This window comes from Mastigoproctus giganteus, chromosome 11, assembly GCF_048544385.1.
Source record: "Mastigoproctus giganteus isolate SK-2022 chromosome 11, ASM4854438v1, whole genome shotgun sequence".
NCBI lineage: Eukaryota > Metazoa > Arthropoda > Arachnida > Uropygi > Thelyphonidae > Mastigoproctus > Mastigoproctus giganteus.
Window position 1 is genome coordinate 55,421,500 of NC_143585.1, and position 20,313 is coordinate 55,441,812.

The 20,313-nt window shown below is 38.7% G+C and overlaps 1 protein-coding gene across 1 annotated transcript in view; it reads right to left on the bottom strand.

The window, feature by feature from the left end:
- The window catches only part of Iswi (nucleosome-remodeling ATPase imitation SWI), a 473,510-nt gene that overhangs the window by 28,683 nt on the left and 424,514 nt on the right, over positions 1 to 20,313 (bottom strand). Inside the window, exons 21-22 of the mRNA XM_090385082.1 lie at positions 2,802 to 2,936; positions 2,483 to 2,695 (exon numbers count right to left, since the gene is read on the bottom strand). Coding sequence (XP_090241208.1) covers positions 2,483 to 2,695; positions 2,802 to 2,936 — 348 coding nt within the window. The remainder of the gene's footprint in view (positions 1 to 2,482; positions 2,696 to 2,801; positions 2,937 to 20,313) is intronic.

A 20,313-nucleotide genomic window follows, 5' to 3' on the forward strand; every position in this document is an offset into this window, starting at 1 on the left:
CGGATATTGTTGGGATATCAGAGACGTGGTGTCACACTGATATTAATAATGCAGAATTGGAATTTGGGAAGTACAATGTGTACAGAAAGGATAGACAGGATAGGAAGGGAGGAGGTGTCGTACTGTTAATTAAGAAAACACTGCAATGTTCAATCTGTTTGGTGTGACATAAACACCGGGAAAGGGAAAATGAGAGTAGGAGGGTGTTACAGGCCTAATGACTCTGATGAGTACAAAGACCAGCTGTTCAGAGAAAAAGAGTGGGCCAGTAAATCAGAATGTCTTGTAATGGGGTTTTAACTTTCCAGATATTAATTGGAACTTGTGTGTTGGTCACTCACACGCTAGCAAGATATTTGTGATTTATTGGAGGATTGTTTTCTACAGCAACATGTTCCGGATGCAACAAGAATGATTAACACTCTTGATCTGATTATCAGCAGTGATTATTCATGTATAAAGAATTTTCAGATAAAGGAACCACTGGGTGACAGTGATCACAGTGTACTGATGTGGGATTTACTTAAAGATGTAACTACCATTAAGGGTAAAAGGAAGGCTTTTTTGTTTTCGTAAAGGTGACTACAGTGGTCTTATCAGTTTTAAATTCTACACAGTGGGATCAACTGATGATGTTACCAATGGTGAATTCTAAATGGGAAGCCTTCAGGGACTTGATCTTGGAGGCTACTAGGCTTTTCATACCAACTGTTCAAGGTTTAGGCATAAATGGATGTTGGATGAACTAATAAGACTTGTGGCAGAAAAGAAAAATGCATGGGATGCATATAAATTATCAGGTGACACAGAAGCCTACAGCAGATATAAGCTAGTCTGTAATCAAGTCACAAAAGAGATTAGGCAAGCAAAGGAAGATTATGAGAAATCTTTGGCAAAGGATGCAAAGAAAAACAGCAAAGAGTTCTTTACTTAATGTAAATACTAGAAGGAAGGGTATGAATCAGATTGGTCCACTTAACATAAGTGGTTTGACTATTCATGATCCTGCTCAAGTAGCTGATAAACAATGAATATTTTGCATCTACATTCACAAGGAGTTATTAAGGGAGTAAAATGCCAGAAGTTTATCAAACTCTAACAGGGTGCTTAATGATTTTGTAACAACTCAGAGGAAAGTGGAGGAGAAATTGTTGAAGTTAAATATAAAAAAGGCATCTGGGACAGATGGAATCTATCCAGTTATATTGAAGGAGGCAGCAAGGAAGTAAGCAAACCCTTAGCCATAATTATGGGGGCATCCTTAGAGTCAGGGGAGGTCCCCATGGACTGGACATGTGCAAATGTATCCCCAATTCACCAAAGAGGGTGCAAAGGGTGACATAAATAATTATAGACCTGTTAGTTTAACTTCTGTTCTAAGAAAAATAATGGAGTCAGTGGTTAAAGATGTGCTGAGTAGTGGCAACTGAAGTTTAACATTGACAAATGCAAAGTACTGCATATGGGTAGCAGTAACCCAACAGAAACGTACCAACTGTGTAGTACTCACTCAGGGAGGTGGAGAATGAAAAAGACCTGGGGATAATTGTGTAGTCAGATATGAAGTTCTCTGAGCAGTCAGATGGGCTGCCAGAGCCGATCATGGGGTCTTGTCAATGATATATAGGAATTTTGCTAGCAGAGATAAGGTGATTATTCCTTTGTATAAGACAATCGTCAGGCCACACCTTGGCCTTTGAGTACTGTGTACAGGTCTGGAAGCCTCATTTCAGGAACAATGTAGAGTTGCTAAAACGAGTACAGAGAATGGCAACAAGATTGGTGAGAGGAACAAAGGGGTGCACTTACCAAGAAAGGCTTAAAATCTGCAAGTTGCAGCATCTGGAGACTAGGCACCTGCGAGGTGATCTGATTGAGGTGTACAAGGCCTTGAATGGTTTGAGCAGGCTCAATGCTGACAGAGGACTTCGGCTTGCTCAGATTAAGAACCTGAGAGAGCACAGATTCACATTGTAAAAAGACAGTTGTAGAATAGATGAGCAGAAGTTTGCCTTTAGCCAGCGGGTAGTTGATTGCTGGAACAGACTTCCATCTGTTGTTATGGAAGTTGATAGCTTAAATAAACTTAATGCTGAACTACACAAACATTTGGAGTGATCGGATGGGTAGCAGTAGTAGCGGCATGTGATGCAAGAAATGGGAAGGTTTTTTTTTTTTTTTTTTTCTGGCTGATGCTCTACAAGCTTGCTTTCTTGCATCATATGCCTCAATTAAAGCTAATGCTAATTAGTAGTTCTAAAAGAATTTTACAAAAATATACAGTTTATACAGTGAAGTAATAAGGTGCAATTTTAAATACTAAAGGTAACTTTTTGCAATTTTTCAAGGGTAATATATTTTAAAAGCCTTAAATGTTTTAATCAGAAATTATATAACACACCAGTAAGCATCTCAATATTAACCTATGTTCCCTATGGAATGCAAACTAACATTTTATGTGAAAAACAAATGACAAACTTACAGCTGCTGTGCGAGACTTGATGAACCAGTCAAACCTAAATTGTGGAGCTTGTCTTATGGCAGCACGTAATTCATCATAAACATTCTCTTTGTCAAAGCCTAATTTGTGAAGCATACACACCAGAAAACGATCTTCTTCTTCTGTGTAATTTTTACCTTTGTTTGTTCCATATGCAATACGCAGTTGATGGAATGGGGCACGATAACGTGCCATCTATAACAAAGCAAAAGAATCTATAAAAGGAAACGTCTAATCAGCAAATAATCAATAAAAAATTCAAGATAGAATTCTATTTCAAAACTTAAGCTGACAAAAATACCTTGGCATCAAGTGCTTTCTTTATACTTGCTCTTCGCTGTATACGAGCTTCACCTCTTTCGATCTGCGCCATTATTCGCTCAATATCTTGCAATTCATGGCAACGTTCCCAAAACACCATAGAGTATTCCATTACCTAGAAAAAAGCCAACTACATAAAAACAAATATCAATACACTGGACAATATATTCTTAATACAGTGCAACACCAATATAACATAGTAGTGATGGGACAACTTAACACCCTTGATATAAGCAAAGCACCATTATAGCTGAAAATGAAATTTAACCAGGTTCTTTCTCCATTTCATTTTCCAACACAAATATACAATAAAAGACAACCTATTAAGCAAGAGTTTTTATATAGGCAACATAATTTGCACATTTTCTCCCCCTTTTAATTTTATTATTTTGCTGTCAGTGGACAAAATGGATTAAAGGTTTCAAATGACAACTGCACTGTTACTGTAATATCTTTTTAATAATGCTGTATTTTAAAATAAAAATACAGTGCAGGCACTAGAGGACAACTTGAACACATATTATAAATGAAACTAAAAGACAAATTATAAAAGGTTATATCAATCCCTTTGCAATTATTTATTCTACTATTACACAATGCTGTTCTAGACTTACATGTTATGCATCCTTTCTGAAATAGTAATGTAATTTAGCTTTGTGGAATTGATGACAGCATGTTTTCTGTACAGGAAGCTCTCTTAACTTGCCTTTGTTTAGCGGACTTACTAGTGATCACCAGAGGGAAGGGAAATTATTTATTTTTTATTTAATACAATACATAAAAAATTTAATTAGATGTCCCCTCTCTCTGGAGACTGCCATTTTGGCTGTTGATTTCATGGCGGGTACATTATTTTTAGCTCCTGTATTTTGTGGCTATATTATGGGTAATCCATATGCTGTAATTGGATAATTACAGCATATGGATTCTATCAGTAAGCACAGTTTTGTGCTTTTAGGTCTCTCCAGCAAGTATCTTATTGTTTTCTACCTATTGCTATTGTCTATGGTAACCCTGGTAACTTTTGGTGATCACTTACCCTGGATATTTTCGGTAAACCAAAATTCTACCAAACTTCAACCATAATGTCTGACAGTGATATTAAGTCTGTGGATTCCGAACTTTATGATGCTACCCACTGTGGAAATTAAGCTTCTGTCCAAACTGAGGACTTGGACAAGGCCTCAGTTCGCACTACAGAAGAGATCTGTCTGGATAATAACAACTCTGATGGTGTGCCCATCACCCAGGTGATGCAAATAAGAAGTGAACTTGAGGAATTTGTTTCCCATATCTAATTGAATTACTGTTGCAAAATCATCACTATACAGACTGCATTGCTTAATCTCTACATTGATGACGAATGATTCAAGGTTCAAATAGATCTATGGATGAGTGGAGGACAAGTCAAATGCCACAGCACCCCTTGCTCATTCGTTGATGACGCCAGCAGAACAACTTGACCTCCATCAGCCACTATTCCCTCCAGGCCTCAGAATCTGGTTATTATCAGGCCCTCAGAGCATACTTCCATGGAAACTAGTGAGGCAGGTCAAAGATGCTATCACCAGCAAACTGAAAGCTCAAATGAAATCACTGCGGATCAAAAGTATAACACAAAACAAGGAAGACATCCTTGTTTTGCGTATACGTTTGAACCCTGGGATAGTTATTAAAACAGTAACCAGAGAGGAGGCCCAGCATGTCCTCAACAGTCCAGAAGTCTCAAACATTGGGCTCAGAGCAGAGGCCCCTAGGCTTAAGGGACCCTCCATTATTGTTTTTGACATCAAAAAAGACCCTTACTTTTAATGATCTTCTTGAAGAATTATAATCAGCATAACCTCATAGGGCATCCTGCCCATAAGGATCACCTAGAGAACATAATACCCAAGTATTCTACAAAGACCAAATCTGGAACCTACTGCAGTTGGATCCTGAAACTTTCACCCAAAGTCTGGAATATCCTCAAAGTTCGGAACAGAGTTTACTTGTGGTGGAGCAGCCACAGATTTGGGGAGAATTTCCCAGTCCCAAAGTGCTTCAAATTTGGGCACACCACTCATACTTGTGCTCAGACCCTTCCCACCTGTGACCAATGTGTGCAGAAGGGACATTAATACAAAATGTTCAAATCACAGCCAGGACACTGTTTGCATAAACTGCAAGGCCGCCAAGCTGGAGGAGTGCTTGCACTCCATCACAGATTCTACATGTCCTGCATACTTGAAACAGAGTTTCCTCCAAAAGAAAATCAAGTATGGTCGTACACAATAAACCCAAGTACCACCCAACGATCAAGTTTCTATAAATTATTGCTCAAAGATCTAGTTGTTGTAGACCGAATTAAGCTTATTGCAGAGAAACAAGACGTTGAAATAATTCTGCTAAAGTCCAGGGTTACCCCCAGGAGTTATAGTAATTGAATGCTCTTTGGTTACTCCCATGGTTGCTATTATTGTATGCAATATTCATCTTACAGTCACAAAGATTAACCCCTGATGCAATTGGGCGCCTCCGTAGCCAAGTGGGAAGGAGCAGCAGTGCGTAGCACACGCTTCTCGATTAGACCGGGGTTCGAGCCCGTCACCACCAAATACGGAGGATGCGGAAAGGTCTGGGAATGACCACCGCATATTCACAGAGCAATATGGCCTTAGTTGCTAATGCTCCTAGGAAAAAAAAAAAAAAAAACCTGATGCAATCCACTTGGTATCTTTGCACAAATTTCTTTAGCTGAGCATGCTCCACCTCAATCCAACATCTGCCGTTTGCCTTAATATTTCTCTCTCCTGCTAGACTGCTTATTGATATTGATGCGAATTGCTGTTCTGCCTTGTGGCACAGCTCCACCTCTGACAGGGCTGGCTTCCACTGCAGACAGCTACCTAGAGATTTTCTTTTCACTAACAACCTGGATATACTCAACCAACCTGGTAATTTCCCTACATTCAGCAGCGCTCTCTCTCTCTCTCTCTCTCTCTCTCTCTCTCTCTCTCTCTCTCTCTAGGAGAGCTCTATATCACCTTGGCATCTTAAAGCCATCTTACGCTCCTTCCAAAAATGACACCCAAGAGGCTTTGACCACCTCAGACTACTTTTTCTCTCTGCTGGTCCGTGGACCCAGTTCCACAATATTGTCCACTGCCTCCATCTTTTCTCACCTCCCCAATGACAATCCAGATACCTATGCCCATTTCTCTGCAACTGAGCACCTGAACCTCCTAGCTAAAACAAATGAGTATGCCTGCACTCTGGGGCTTAGGAAAAGGAAACCATTTACTAATGCTGTTCTGTAATAGTGGCCTGAATTGGAGCAACTTCACAAAGTAGTCCAATCTTCAGAAATGATTTTCAACATGCCAGGGTAACCCTCCTGTGGTCCGAAATCAATGCCTACAGGGAAACATATGGAACACTATGCAGCCGATATACCAACTTAATCAGAACTAGAAAAAAGGAATCCTGGCATAGCCTGATCCCCGCTGATTCCTGGAGTCTTGTCTATCTCATAGTGACTGACAAGCTCCTGAGAAGTGAAGTCCTAAATTCAACTCTTGCTCCTGCTCCATAAGACTTAGCCAAGCAGGACACGGTGATCCTCCTTCGAAAAGAATTGGAAGGATACATTTTCAAAGAACATAATAATATTACCAAGTCAGCTACAGAAATGATTCTGAGATCATGGTGTGGATTAGAGAAACTGGCAAATGCTCTATTGATAGAAAATGAAAGGCTTAAGGTTAAAGTGGATTTGCAACAAGTCCATATTGAAGAATTAAAAGAAACTGACACAGACCGCTCTTGTTGAACAGCAGGATGTTCCTACTAAAACAACCATCCAGAAAAAGGAACAAAATTTGCTTATAGTTAGAGCTTCTGATGCAACACAAAGCTCAACTAGCACGGAAGTGAAAGACAAAAAGTTATTAGTACACTGAAAAAGAACCTAAAGAAGGTAAAAGTAAAAGCTTTTTGTACAATTAAAAACAATGGAGTTATCATTGAAACGAGTTCAAAAGATGGTTTAAACTCCTCTCTGAGGCTGGGCCACCAAAAGAACTAAACACAACAATCCTAATTTTTGATATAGGCAACGATTTAAGTAAAGAAGAAATTCTGGATGACATCTTTCATAAAAATCTAAAAGACTTTACTATCATGAGATAAGAAATAGGAAAAGAAATTAGCTTTCATTTTAAGGCAAAAGCAATTATCTCCTTGGATGGTCATCCCATCCCATAACATTAAAAATTTCACTGTCGTGACAAAGTGTTTTTGCTGTCTGATGCCAGTCACAATATGTACTGGAACTTAAGAACAAGTTTGAGCTTCTGCAGACTGCTCAGGACAAAGATATCGATGAGGAATATTACAACTTTCTGAAAGTGATAAAGCCCAAGAAACCTATAGGGAAACAGAAATCCAAAGAAGAAAAAATTAGTCAAGAAACACTTGTCATGATGAACCAAAGACGACAAATGAAGAGCAAGAAAAACACTGACAGGGAGAAAATTGAGTATACTGAGTTATGCAAAGCCATTAGAAAGAGACTCAGAGAGGACATAAGAAGATTTAACACAAGGAAAGTAGAACAAGCATTAAGGGAAAACAAAGGATTTAAATCAGCAGCCATGAGCAGTAATACAGAAAGACAAATGATACTGAAACTGAAGAATAGCGATGGTGTACTTATAAACAGCAGAGAAGGCATAATTCAAATAGCAGAAGACTACTATAGAGAATTATACAAGGAGCAAGGGAATGATACCAGCAGTGGGGAAGATGGATTGCAAAGTAGCAACACATACGACATACCCGATATTCTTCCTGATGAGGTAGAACATGCATTGAAGAAAATGAAGAATCGGAAAGCCCCGGGGGAAGATGAAGTTACTGTAGAGTTGTTAATATTGGGAGGAAGAGACATAACACAAAAACTGGCAAGGCTCTTCACAAAGTGCATTAGAAAAGGTGTGATGCCTAAGCAGTGGAATAATGCAATCATAGTTTTGCTGCATAAGAAAGGAGATAAATCAGAAATTGGAAATTATAGACCAATTAGCTTGTTATCCCATATCTACAAGTTGTTCACAAGGGTCATTACTAACAGATTAGAAAGAATACTTGATGAGAATCAACCGAAAGAGCAAGCTGGCTTTAGGACAGGATTCTCAACTATGGATCACCTTCACGTAATATCACAGCTAATGGAGAAAGCAAATGAATATAAAACACCATTATGCCTGGCATTTGTGGATTATGAAAAGGCATTTGACTCCATACAGCATAAGGCAATGTTTCGGGCACTGGAAAGACAAGGCATAGATACTCCATATATTATGATTTTGAAGAAAATATATGAGAGTGCTACATCCTTTATTAGACTAGACAAAGACAGTAGGAAACTTAAAATCGAGAAAGGAGTTCGACAAGGAGACACAATATCTCCGAAGCTGTTTACTGCTGCCCTTGAGGAAGCTTTCAGAAGATTAGACTGGTCGCAGAAAGGAGTCAATGTGAACGGAGAGTACCTAAACCATTTACGATTTGCAGATGACATTGTGGTCATAAGCCATGATCCCAAAGAATTAGAGGAAAATCTTAATCAGTTATGCACAGTTAGTAAGGATTTTGGACTAAAGATGAATATGGCTAAAACAAAAGTAATGATGAAGAAGTATGCCACGGAAAGGGAAATAATGATTGAAGGAGCAGCAATTGAAAAGGTGGAGTCATATACTTATCTGGGACAAGTTATTAGCTGTAATAATGATAAATGGCTGGAAGTCAAGAGAAGAATAAATTTAGGATGGATAGCATTCAGGAAATATAGTCACATACTGAAGAGCAATATCCCAGTTTGTCTGAAACGTAAAATAATGAATCAATGTATACTCCCCACCATGACTTATGGAAGTGAAACTTGGGCACTCACCAAAAGAATGGAAGAGAAGCTAAGAACTACACAGCGAAGAATGGAACAAATTATATTGGGAATCAGACTGTTAGATAAGAAGAGAAACACATGGATTAGGCAGCAAACTCAAGTAAAGGACATTCTTATCAAAACTAAAGAACTAAAATGGTCTTGGGCAGGACACATAGCTCGAAGACATGATGACAGATGGACTAAGAAAATAACAGAATGGTACCCAAGAGGAGCTAGAAGAAAACCTGGAAGACAAAGGCGGAGATGGATAGATGAAATTCATGAGTTTTTGAGTAGTAAATGGATGGCCAGTGCTCAAAACAGAAGGAACTGGAAAGTTGCTGGAGAGGCCTTCATCCTGCAGTGGATTGAAAATGGCTGATGATGATGTCAGTCACACATCAAACACATGCAAGCAGGATGTGCCTACATGCAGGTACTGTGCTCGTCAAGGACATATATTTAATGAATGTCCTTGAACCACCCATCTGCTAAAATTGCAAATACAAAAATAAGGATCACAAGCATTCCATTCGCGATACTTCTTGCCCAGAATACTTACGAGCTTCAGAAACTGTACACTCACAAACCATTCACTCCGAAATGGAAGGAATCACAAAGTGATACTTTACCAGCATCACTTCTTTTGGTATCTAAAGTATGTATACTACAGTTAAATGCTCAATGGGCAAGATTGGTTGCCGATGAGGTTCACCATTTAGTAGACGAATCACCTTTTGATCTGATTTGCCTACAGGAGCCATTTCATTCCCCGTGATAAAGTTATGGGTTACCCCCATGACTTCAAGAATAATTCAACCAATCATGAGGATCTGAAATCTGCAATAATTATCTTCAATAAAACCTTGATATTGTCAGTTTCCAGTCTCTGTTTGTTTGTTTGTTATTTGGTTTTTAGGAGCATTAGCAACTAAGGCCATATTGCTCCGGGGATATGCGATGGTCATTCCCTGACCTTTCCACATCCTCCGTATTTGGTGGTGACGGGCTCGAACCCTGGTCTAATCAAGAAGCATATGCTACGCACTGCTGCTCCTGCCCACCTGGCTACAGATGTTGTTGTTATTTGGTTTTTAGGAGCATTAGCAACTAAGGCCATATTGCTCCGGGAATATGCGGTGGTCATGGGCTCGAACCCTGGTCTAATCAAGAAGCGTGTGCTATGCACTGCTGCTCCTGCCCACCTGGCTACGGAGGCACCCCTCCAGTCTCTGTACACAATTTGCAATGTGCATTAATGTTACTACAGCAACACTTTCATTTTATGTTATTTCACTGTATTGCTTGCCATTTACAGATATTGCTCCTCATCTTCATTATTTAAACTAGCCGCTTCATGCTATTAACCCAGAGCCTCTGCTAGTTTTAATGGATGCAAATTCTAAATCTTCTCTTTGTCACAGCAAATCCACAGATATATAATTAGGCCTTTTACAGCACCTCATTTTATCTCAACTCAATGTGATTAATCTTCCAGGCCAGCCTTATACCTTTTCCAACTCCTTAGGACAATCAAATATAGACATTATATTGGTAACTAAAAACCTACTCTTATTTATTCATAACTGGGAGGTAAAAACTGATCTGACTACATCTGACCATAGGGTCACCTCTTTCCTATTAGAAAAAAACAGCTACAGTTTCAAGGCAACCGCCAAGGGACCTTGTGAGATATTTGCTTTGTAATATTCGTTGGAGTAACTTTGAAAAATCAATAATCCAGGATTTTACTTCAGATGATATTAAAGCTGTGTCTGACTATAATCCTGAAGAATTCTCATTAGCACTTCTCATTCAAAAGACAGACAACAAGGAAGAAGTTCTTAACCACCAAAACCACACCTTGGTGGTCACAGGAACTCACAATACTAAGACGTAAAGTTCATCGAGCTAGAAAAACCTTTCACAAAGGCCAAAGAAACAACAATATTTTACCATCAGAACTCTCAAGGCTACAACCAAGAATTTAAAAATACTAAGAAACCATATGTCAAAACCATCAAAAAACAAAAAGTTGGAATCCTGGCAGAATTTGGTAAAAACTGCTGGTAACAAGGATCCACGGGGTTTGAATTAAAAATCTGCAGAAACAAAATAAATTCAGGAGATATCCTTAGTACAGTTATTAGGTCAGAGGAGTTGCAAATACTGAAGACTTTTTAAGCTAGACAAATACTAAACACACTCTTCCCGCAGGACAATCCAACTCTTGACTCCCCTGTGCAGGCTGAAATCAGAAATTTAAATGAATTAAAATCTGCAGTAAATTCAAAAAGGACAAATGTCATGAAAAAGGACAAATGTTCTGGACTAGATGTACTGAATGTATTTTTCTTAAACATTTCTATGAGCTATGACCAAATCACATGCTTTTCCTCTTTAACAAGTGCTTAGAATTTAATACCTTTCCTGTTATCTGGAAGTCAGCTTTACTTAAAATTTTACCAAAACCAGATCAAACTCAGCACGACCCAAAATTTTAAAGACCGATTTCCTTGCTTTCTCACTTAGGAAAACTACTTGAACGTTTAATCAGTCTCAGAATTAATTCACTGCTTGCAGAGGCCAATTTAAATTCACCCCTTCAATATGGCTTTACACCAGGCTGGGGCTGTGAAGATGCAATGTTTCAAATGAAAAAGCTCACAGATGAATCTACATTTATATATACTCTAATTTTCTTTATAGATTTCGAAGGTGCTTTCAATACACTATGGTGGGGGTGTGTCCTTCGCTGTCTTCTCTGCCACTAGGTCAGAGGAGTTGCAAATTGCCCTCAGTTATTATACCTTCACATAAAAGACTATTTTAGTAATTGCTCTGTCTTGATATAAACTAAATACCAATCTGTATCCAGACATATTACTTGTTGCTGCCCCCCAGTGTTTTATTCTTGGACCCCTAGTGTAGAACTTAGTCCTAAATGATTGGCTTCTCCTCAATGATGACCTGACAAATATAAATACAATAGCTTACGCTGATGACTTATCATTCTTGTCCACGGAAATTCCAGAAGGGATCTAAAAACTTCTGCAAATAATATTCTTTCCACATTATCCACTAAAAACAAGCTCACAGTTTCAGTGGCAAAAATAAAAATGATGATATTTAAGGGAAGGCTAAATTATGGTAGGCCTCCAGCAATAAAATATCAAGGAAATTTACTTCCTCTAATGTCTACACACAAACACTTGGAGTTCTCCTATATGACCATCTAGCCTTCTTTTCACACTTACAGCATCTCTCTAAAAAGATTAACTTTACATCAATTTTTAGGAAATAATGGGGACTAAAAAACTACTCTCCGTATCTTGTATCCCAATTTTATCATATGTCTTTATCCCAATTTTATCATATGCCTCCTGATTTGGTTTCAAAGGGCCAGCCTTCTTACTGTAAAATTCCAATTGGAAACTATACAAAGGTCTTTTCTCCTGGCACTGCTTTGAACATGACATATAGTCTCCACACCGGTGCTACAAGCACTTTATCCTATGACCTTGTTATTTATAAAGGTTTCTGCCATTATATTAGGAAAGGATACCGATTACTGTTGATCTAACTGCTGACCCAAAGAAAGAAAAAGAGAAATGCTGGAATCTTCTCACCAACTGTTGGCAATCCAGGTGGTCCTTGTTTACTAAGGTATCATTACTAAGTCGTTTATATTTATCTGTTCCAACACTACAAAAATGGTTGTTCCTTCATCTTTACACATCATACTTAGTAACAGGTCATAGATCACTGAATGTGAAGCTCTGTTCCAACACTATACAGAAATGGTTCTTCCTTCATCTTTGCACATCATACTTAGTAACAGGTCATGGATCACTGAATGTGAAGCTCTTTACAGTTTAATCTCACCTTTACAGATTCTTGCTTATGCGGTGGCATCGAGGACTGGCAACACATGATTTATTCTTGCCCAATTTACCAAGACCTTTGGCAACTGATCTCAACTACCTCTCATCACTTTGTTCATGGAAACGAACACGATTTAATTGCAAATAAGGAAACTTTTGAAATCTTCCAAGAAATTTTTAACAGACAGCACCAGCTAAACGGCTTCCCTACTATCAGGATAACTGCATTATAACTCAATTGTAATTTCTTATGATATAATTTCTAGCCTCCGAACAGAATTTATTGGTTAATGTTGTGTTGTGTTTTTATCTTACTTATGGTACCACCGGTTTGGGCTCCAAGTGGTACAGGATCTGCTGGCATCTACTGGAACTGTTTTTCCTCCAGTGGATGCAGGATTCTCACCTTGTCACTTTCGTTGACATTACACATACTGTTGTTGTGGCCTGCCTCCTTGTGGTGTGGAGGCATCAATCCTGGTGATTGCTGCTCCCTAGTAGTTAGCTACAAAGTAGCCAGATACAACAGAACAAGAAATACACTTCACAGAGCTCTGTATTCATCATAGTGTACCATGGCGTAGTTGAACTAAAGTTTAGGTGCTTCCATACATAAGACACAACACATCACATGTCATGCTCCTGATGACACCATGACCTGCACCTGGTCTGACCAGTTCGCAACCTCCTAGATTCCATGTTCCCAGATTATACCAGTCTACTACAGATTCCCAAATCAAAACTTGTCATCAGAATCATGAATGCCACAACAACAACTTTGCTATGGCATGAAAATGCCTGGGTCTTGATCTTGAGATATTCAAGAAACTGGAATCCATCCACTGTAATACATTGCTGGCCCTCTATAACAAATGCCTTGTGGAAGAATATTTCCCTGATGTTGTTGTTATTTGGTTTTTAGGAGCATTAGCAACTAAGGCCATATTGCTCCGGAAATATGCGGTGGTCATTCCCTGACCTTTCCGCATCCTCCGTATTTGGTGGTGATGGGCTCGAACCCTGGTCTAATCAAGAAGCGTGTGCTACGCACTGCTGCCCCTTCCCACCTGGCTACGGAGGCTCCCATTTCCCTGATGCATAGAAGCCTGCTAATATAAGACTACTCTAGAAAAATCTGGAGAAGCCCACCCAGATCTTATTGCCCCATCACTTTACTTTCTGTCTTGGGAAACTTCTGGAGTGACTCCTCTTTCGCATCTCTACTCACTACACTGTAAAGAACTTTGACTCACCAAGACAGTATAGTTTCAAGGGTTGTATTACTGATGCCATTCTTCAACTTATTCAAACTACTACCTCCACTCCGGAGAAGTTATCTCCTTGCCATTACCATGGACTTCTGCGGGACATTCAATAACAATCTCTAGTGGCCTTCTATCCTCAGATGTCTGCATCATGCAGATGCTTCCAAGAACCCCTTACTCGTATCTTAACAGATACGTATGCAATAGAAATATCTGTGTGATCGCAGCTTTCCAGAAAGTCTTATGCTCTATTTCTAGAGGTTGCCCACAGGGCTCCATCATCGGACTGTTCCTGTGACCTTGATGAGTTCTTCTCTATGAATCTGAGCCAGGTGGATAACTGAGTGCATTGCCTTTTCCAATGATTTAGTTTTGACAGTCCCTGCCAATACAAGAGCTCTCTTTGAGGATAGGGTGTGCTCTGCCATTACCCAGTTATCCAGCCAGGTCAGAGAATGTATGCTCAAGATTTCCCAGAACAAGATAAAAGCAATCTTTCTTAAGGGCAAGCTCAATATTCAAAGACCTACAATCATCAAGACTGACTCTTCTTTTCCTATTGGACTGGTAGCTGAAGTTAGCTATCTTGGAATAATTATTGACAGCAATTTGACCTTTCAACCAAACCCCCTTTACCTGAGTACAAAAATCAAAAGTATACTGCTCTCATCGGACACATCACTTGTGTTGATTAGGCCTCTGGGATGGAGTCCTACTCTACAAGGCAGTCGTCTCACCCATAGTTACTTATGGTGCGGAAGCCTGGTCTACCAGGCCATTCTTGCCAGAATGTAGAGAAATTTCATTCCATCTGGTGCACAATGTTGCTTTCCAAGGACCCACAGCTAAAGTGGCCAGAAGAACAACACAAACCATCACCCAAACACCACTTACACAAACCAGACCATACACACATTCTGGCTTCCACAGAGTTCTATGTGCTTCATGGAGAAACAAACATGGAGTTGTGGATATCCACCTGTGCCACTAGTCAAACAACACTATGTCCGGAGAGGCTGCAGGGATGGCAGGCAATAGTAAGAAGAGCTCAATTTAAAAAAAAAAAAATTTTTTTATCTTGTGTTGACTATGGATTTCCATGAAATTTTGGTATGTATAGATGCAGCTTTTGAATCTCTTTCAAGTAAGTGCTGTTCTGTTTTGTTAATTTTGGTTAATTGTTTAACAATTAACCAAAATGTTTGCTTTCGTAAGGGCAACTACAGTGTTCTCAGAGATTTTTTATGTTCTATAAAGTGGGACCAACTGACGATGTTACCAACAGCAAATTCCAAATGGGAAGCATTCAAGGAATTAATTTTGAAAGCCACTAGGCTTTTCTTACCAACTAAGAAATACTACTCTAGGTTTAGCATTAGCAAAGGCACATGTGCAAGAAATGAAGTTTATATAGCATCAGCCAAAATAAAAAAAAAAAACCCTTATTTCACCCATCCACTCGCTCCAAATGTATGTGAAGTTCTGCCTTGAATCTATTTAGGCTATCAACTGATACAATGACAGATGGAAGTTTGTTCCAGTAAACAACCACCTACTGGCTAAAGGCAAACTTCCGCATATCTATCCTACAACCATCTTTCCTCAATTTGAATTTATGCCCTCTCAGGCAATTATTCTGAGCAAGAGAAAGAATCCCATCAGCATTGAGCATGCTCAAGCCATTCAAGACTTTATACACCTCAATCAGATCACCTCTCAGGTGCCTAGTCTCTCCAGACACTGTAATTTGCAAAACTTAAGTCTTTCTTCGTAAGAGCAACCTTTGTTCACTAATCTTGTTGCTCTTGTCTGTACTTCTTCCAACAGCTCTACATCATTCTTAAAATGAGGCCTCCAGACCTGTATACAGTACTCACGGTGTGGCCTCACCATTGCATTATACAAGGCGATAATCACTTTATCTCTGCTAGAAAAATTCCTGTGTATCACTGACAAGACACCATGAGCTACTCTTGCAGACCATCTGCACTGCTTAAAAAACTTTATATCTGCCTGCACAATTACCCCCAGGTGCTTTTCATTCTCTACCATTGTCAGTGTAGTACCACAGAGTTGATACGTACGTTACTCTGGGGTTACTGCTTCCCGTATGCAGCACTTTACATTTGCCAATGTTAAACTTCAGTTGCCACTTCTCAGCCCATCTGCCCAACCTTTCCCGATCCTGCTGCAGCAGCAGCATACTGTCCTTAACAACCCTGCCAACCTTTGTATTGTCTGCAAACTTGGACATTAAGCTTGATATACCATCATCATATAATATAATTTATAAATACAGAAAACAACAATGGACCCAACACTGAACCCTGAGGGACCCCACTAATAACATTAGTCCATTAATTATCACTCTGTCTTCTCCCACTCAACCATCCCTTTATCCATAGGAGCAATTTGCCTCCAACGCCACACTGCTCCAATTTGTGCAGCAGTCTTCCATGTGCAACAGTATCAAAGGCCTTTCTAAGATCCAAATATATGATATCAAAATTATTCTTTGCGTCCAGTTCCTTTGTTACTACATCATAGTATCCAATCAAATTGGTCAGACAAGACTTCACCTTAACAAACCAATGCTGTATCCGAGCTATAACTGAAGTCTAGTCTAGATGATCCTGCAATGCTTCTTTAACCAGTGCCTCCATTAATTTCCCTGGAACAGAAGTTAAACTAAACAGGTCTGTAATTTCCAGTGTCTCCCTTTGATCCTCTTTTTTTGTGGATTGGGGTCACATTTGCACATCTCCAGTCCATGGGTACCTCCCCTGAGTCTAAGGAAGCTCTCATAATTATGGCTAAGGGTTTGCTTACTTACCTTGCCGTCTCCTATAATATAACTGGATAGATTCCATACATGCCAGGTGCCTTTGTTATGTTTATCATCAACAATTTCTCCTCCACTTTACTCTGTGTTAGAGTTTTATAAACTTCTGGCATTCCCTTCCTTGAATAACTCCTCATGCTGAATGTAGATGCAAAATACTCATTCAGTTTATCAGCTACTTCAGCAGGATCATCAATAGTCAAACCATCTATGTATGTTAAGTGGACCAATCTGATTCATCCCCTTCCTTCTAGAGTTTACATAAGTAAAGAACTCTGCTGTTTTTCTTTGCATCCCTTGCCAAAGATTTCTCGTAATCTGCCTTCGCCTGCCTAACCTCCTTTGTGACAGACCAGCTTATATCTATCATAGGCTTCTGTGTCACCTGTTATTATAAAAATTTATCCCATGCATTTTTCTTCTCTGCCACATATCTCATTAGTTCATCTGACATCCATTTAGGCCTAAACCTTGAACAATATTTCTTAGTTGGTATGAAAAGCCTAGTAGCTTCCAAGATTAATTCTTTGAATGCTTCCCATTTCGAATTTGCTGTTGGTAACATCATCAATTGGTCCCACTGTATAGAATTTAAATACTGTCTCAGACCACCGTAGTCATCTTTACGAAAGCAAAAACAATCCCCTTTACCCTTGATGGTAGTTACCTCTTTGAGTAAATCCCACTTCAGCACACTGTGATCACTGCCACCTAGAGGTTCTTTTATCTGCAGATTCTTAATGCATGAAGAATCACTACTGATAATCAGATCAAGAGTATTACTCCCTCTAGTTGCCTCCCAAACATGCTGCTGTAGAAAACAATCATCCAATAAATCCACAAAAGCCTTGCTAGTGTGTGTGTGTGTGTGTGTGTGTGTGTGTGTGTGTGTGTGTGTGTGTGTGTGTGTGTGTGTGTGTGTGACCAACTCACTAATTCCAGCCAATCTCTGGGAAATTAAAATCTCCCATTATAAGCCACTCTGATTTACTGGCCCACTCTATTTCTCTGCACAATTGCTAATTATACTCATTAGGCCTATAACACACACCTACTCTCATTTTTCCTTTCCCAGTGCTTATGTCACACCAAATGAATGTTAGATGAACTAATGAGACTCATGGCAGAGAAGAAAAATGCATGGGATGCACATAAATTGTCAGGCGACACAGAAGCCTATTGCAGATACAAGCTGGTCTGTAATCATGTCAAAAATGAGGTTAGGCAAGCGAAGGCAGATTATGAAAAATCTTTGGCAAAGGACAAAGAAAAACAGCAAAGACTTCTTTACTTATCATCATCATCATCATGAACTTGGTCTGGCTTAGGTCTTTTAAGACCTGTTCCGTTGCAGCTCTTGGATCTCGCCATCATTGTCTTGTTCGATCAACATCTCTCTCTCTCTTGCCTGTAGGTTTGTAGTGAAAGGCTAATTTTGGGATCCGGTCTGGGTTCATTCTTTCTATGTGGCTGATCCATTTTTCCTGATACCACCTTATGTCATTTACTGTTATCTACTTTTAATTTCTCGTGGATATCTAAATTTCTTTGGTGGTCTAGTCTTGTAAAGTCTAATAATGGTCTTAATTTAGCGTGGATGTCTTTCCCTTCATTTGATATTAAAATTTCCCAAATAGGTGAAGTCAGATATTTGTTCTATTATTTTATCATCAATAACAATTTTGACTCTTTGTATGTTTTTTCCACATAATCCCATTGATTTTGTTTTTGAGGTGGAGATTTTCATCTTGTACTTTTTACCTATTTTATTAAGTTCATTTGCTGCTATCTGTAGTTCATCTTTGGATTTTGCAATTATAACTTGATCATCAGCATATAATATAGTTTGGATTTTATTTCTGTTGTTCAACTGTATTCCGTTGTTAATTGTTTGTTTCCATTCTTTAAGAATTTTATTGATGTAGATATTAAATAAATTTGGTGATAGTCCACATCCTTGTTTCACTCCTTTATTGGTGTTAATTGGGTCTGATAGTTGGCCATTAGAATATTTTATACACACTTTTGAGTTTTCACATAGGCTTTGGATCACTTTCTGGAGTTGGGTTGGGATATTTTATTCACGTAGAATCTGCCAAAGTTTTTCCCGGTTTACATTGTCATATGCGTTTTCATAATCAATAAAGAGCAGAAATGTTGGTAGACTGAATTCTCTCCTTTTCTCCAAAATTTGTTGTAGTGGGAAAATGGCATCTATTGTGCTTCTCCCTTTCCTGAACCCACATTGTTCTTCTTCTGAGAATTGTTCACTGTATTTATTAAGTTTATTCTTTAGTATATTAGAGTATAGCTTTGCAGCAGTTGACAGCAGTGTTATCTGTAGTTATTAGGGTTATTACTGGAGCCTTTTTTGTGTAAACTGATTACTATTCCTTATATAAACTCCAAAAGGAAAGGGATGAATCAGATTGGTCCACTTGATATCAATGGTTTGACTGTAGATGATCATTCTCAGATAGCTGCCTAACTAAATGAGTATTTTGTATCTACATTCACACATGAGGAGTTATTCTCTCTAAAGTGAGCATTTAAAGGCAAAAGTAAGGTATTTTTTTGAAAAACAAAAGAAAGTAATATTTTTATAATTTCAAATCTAACTTTAAATGTGGCCCCTGTACGGAAAAATGTTGGACACTACTCCAGTAGAAGGTGGACCAGAGCCCATTGGGAATAACCCTTGATCTGCTCACTGTTGACCAGTGCAACTTCTCCGTATATGGGACAGGTGGTCGGATAGGTCTTACCAGGTACCACTGAGTTGTAGAATGGTAATCCCATTAGCTCTCTCAATTCATTCTTAGCAGCAGCACTAATTTCCTAAGTTGACTGAAGGCCAGAAGTGCATACCCAATTAAGTCTCTCCTAAGCCGTTTCGTCATATGAAAACTTTTTTCGCTCAATGGAAACTATTTTAAATATAATTTCCAATGGGAATTAAAAAAAAAAAAAAAAAAAAATTCGCTATAAAAGGAACCATTGGGCTACCACTGTGTTAAACCTCTGCTTAACACAGAGGTCCAACTGAGTAATTTAGAATTCTAAAAAGGGTTTAAAGTTTTATATAGAAAATATCTTAACAATAGAGAGTGAAAAATGCAAATTTAGTTAAATAACTTTAAGCTTATTTGAATAGTAGGTAAACACGTGAAAAAAATTTACACAATATTAAATTTCGAAGTGTACTGCATCCAAATGTCACTGTTAATAACGGTGCTGGTATGCCGTACAGTTGCGTACCACCCAAAAAAAAAAAAAAAAACACAGGTGCAATCTATTATAAACAGGTAGTAAACCTGATCTAATTGCATTTGCCATAATACCGATAGTTGGAATTCTGTGGGTTTTTACGTTATTGATTGCTTATTTGGTGAAATGTGTTTCCTCTTCCACGAAATCTGCAGTCATAAAAAAACTTAAAATAAATTTTCAGAATCTTCTCTTCATTCCTATTTTTTAAGCTTCATAAACTCGTTACTCCATATCTCACTTGCATTCACAAGTGAGATAAAGAGATACATGTGCGTTCCGTGTTCGTCGTTGTTACTGAT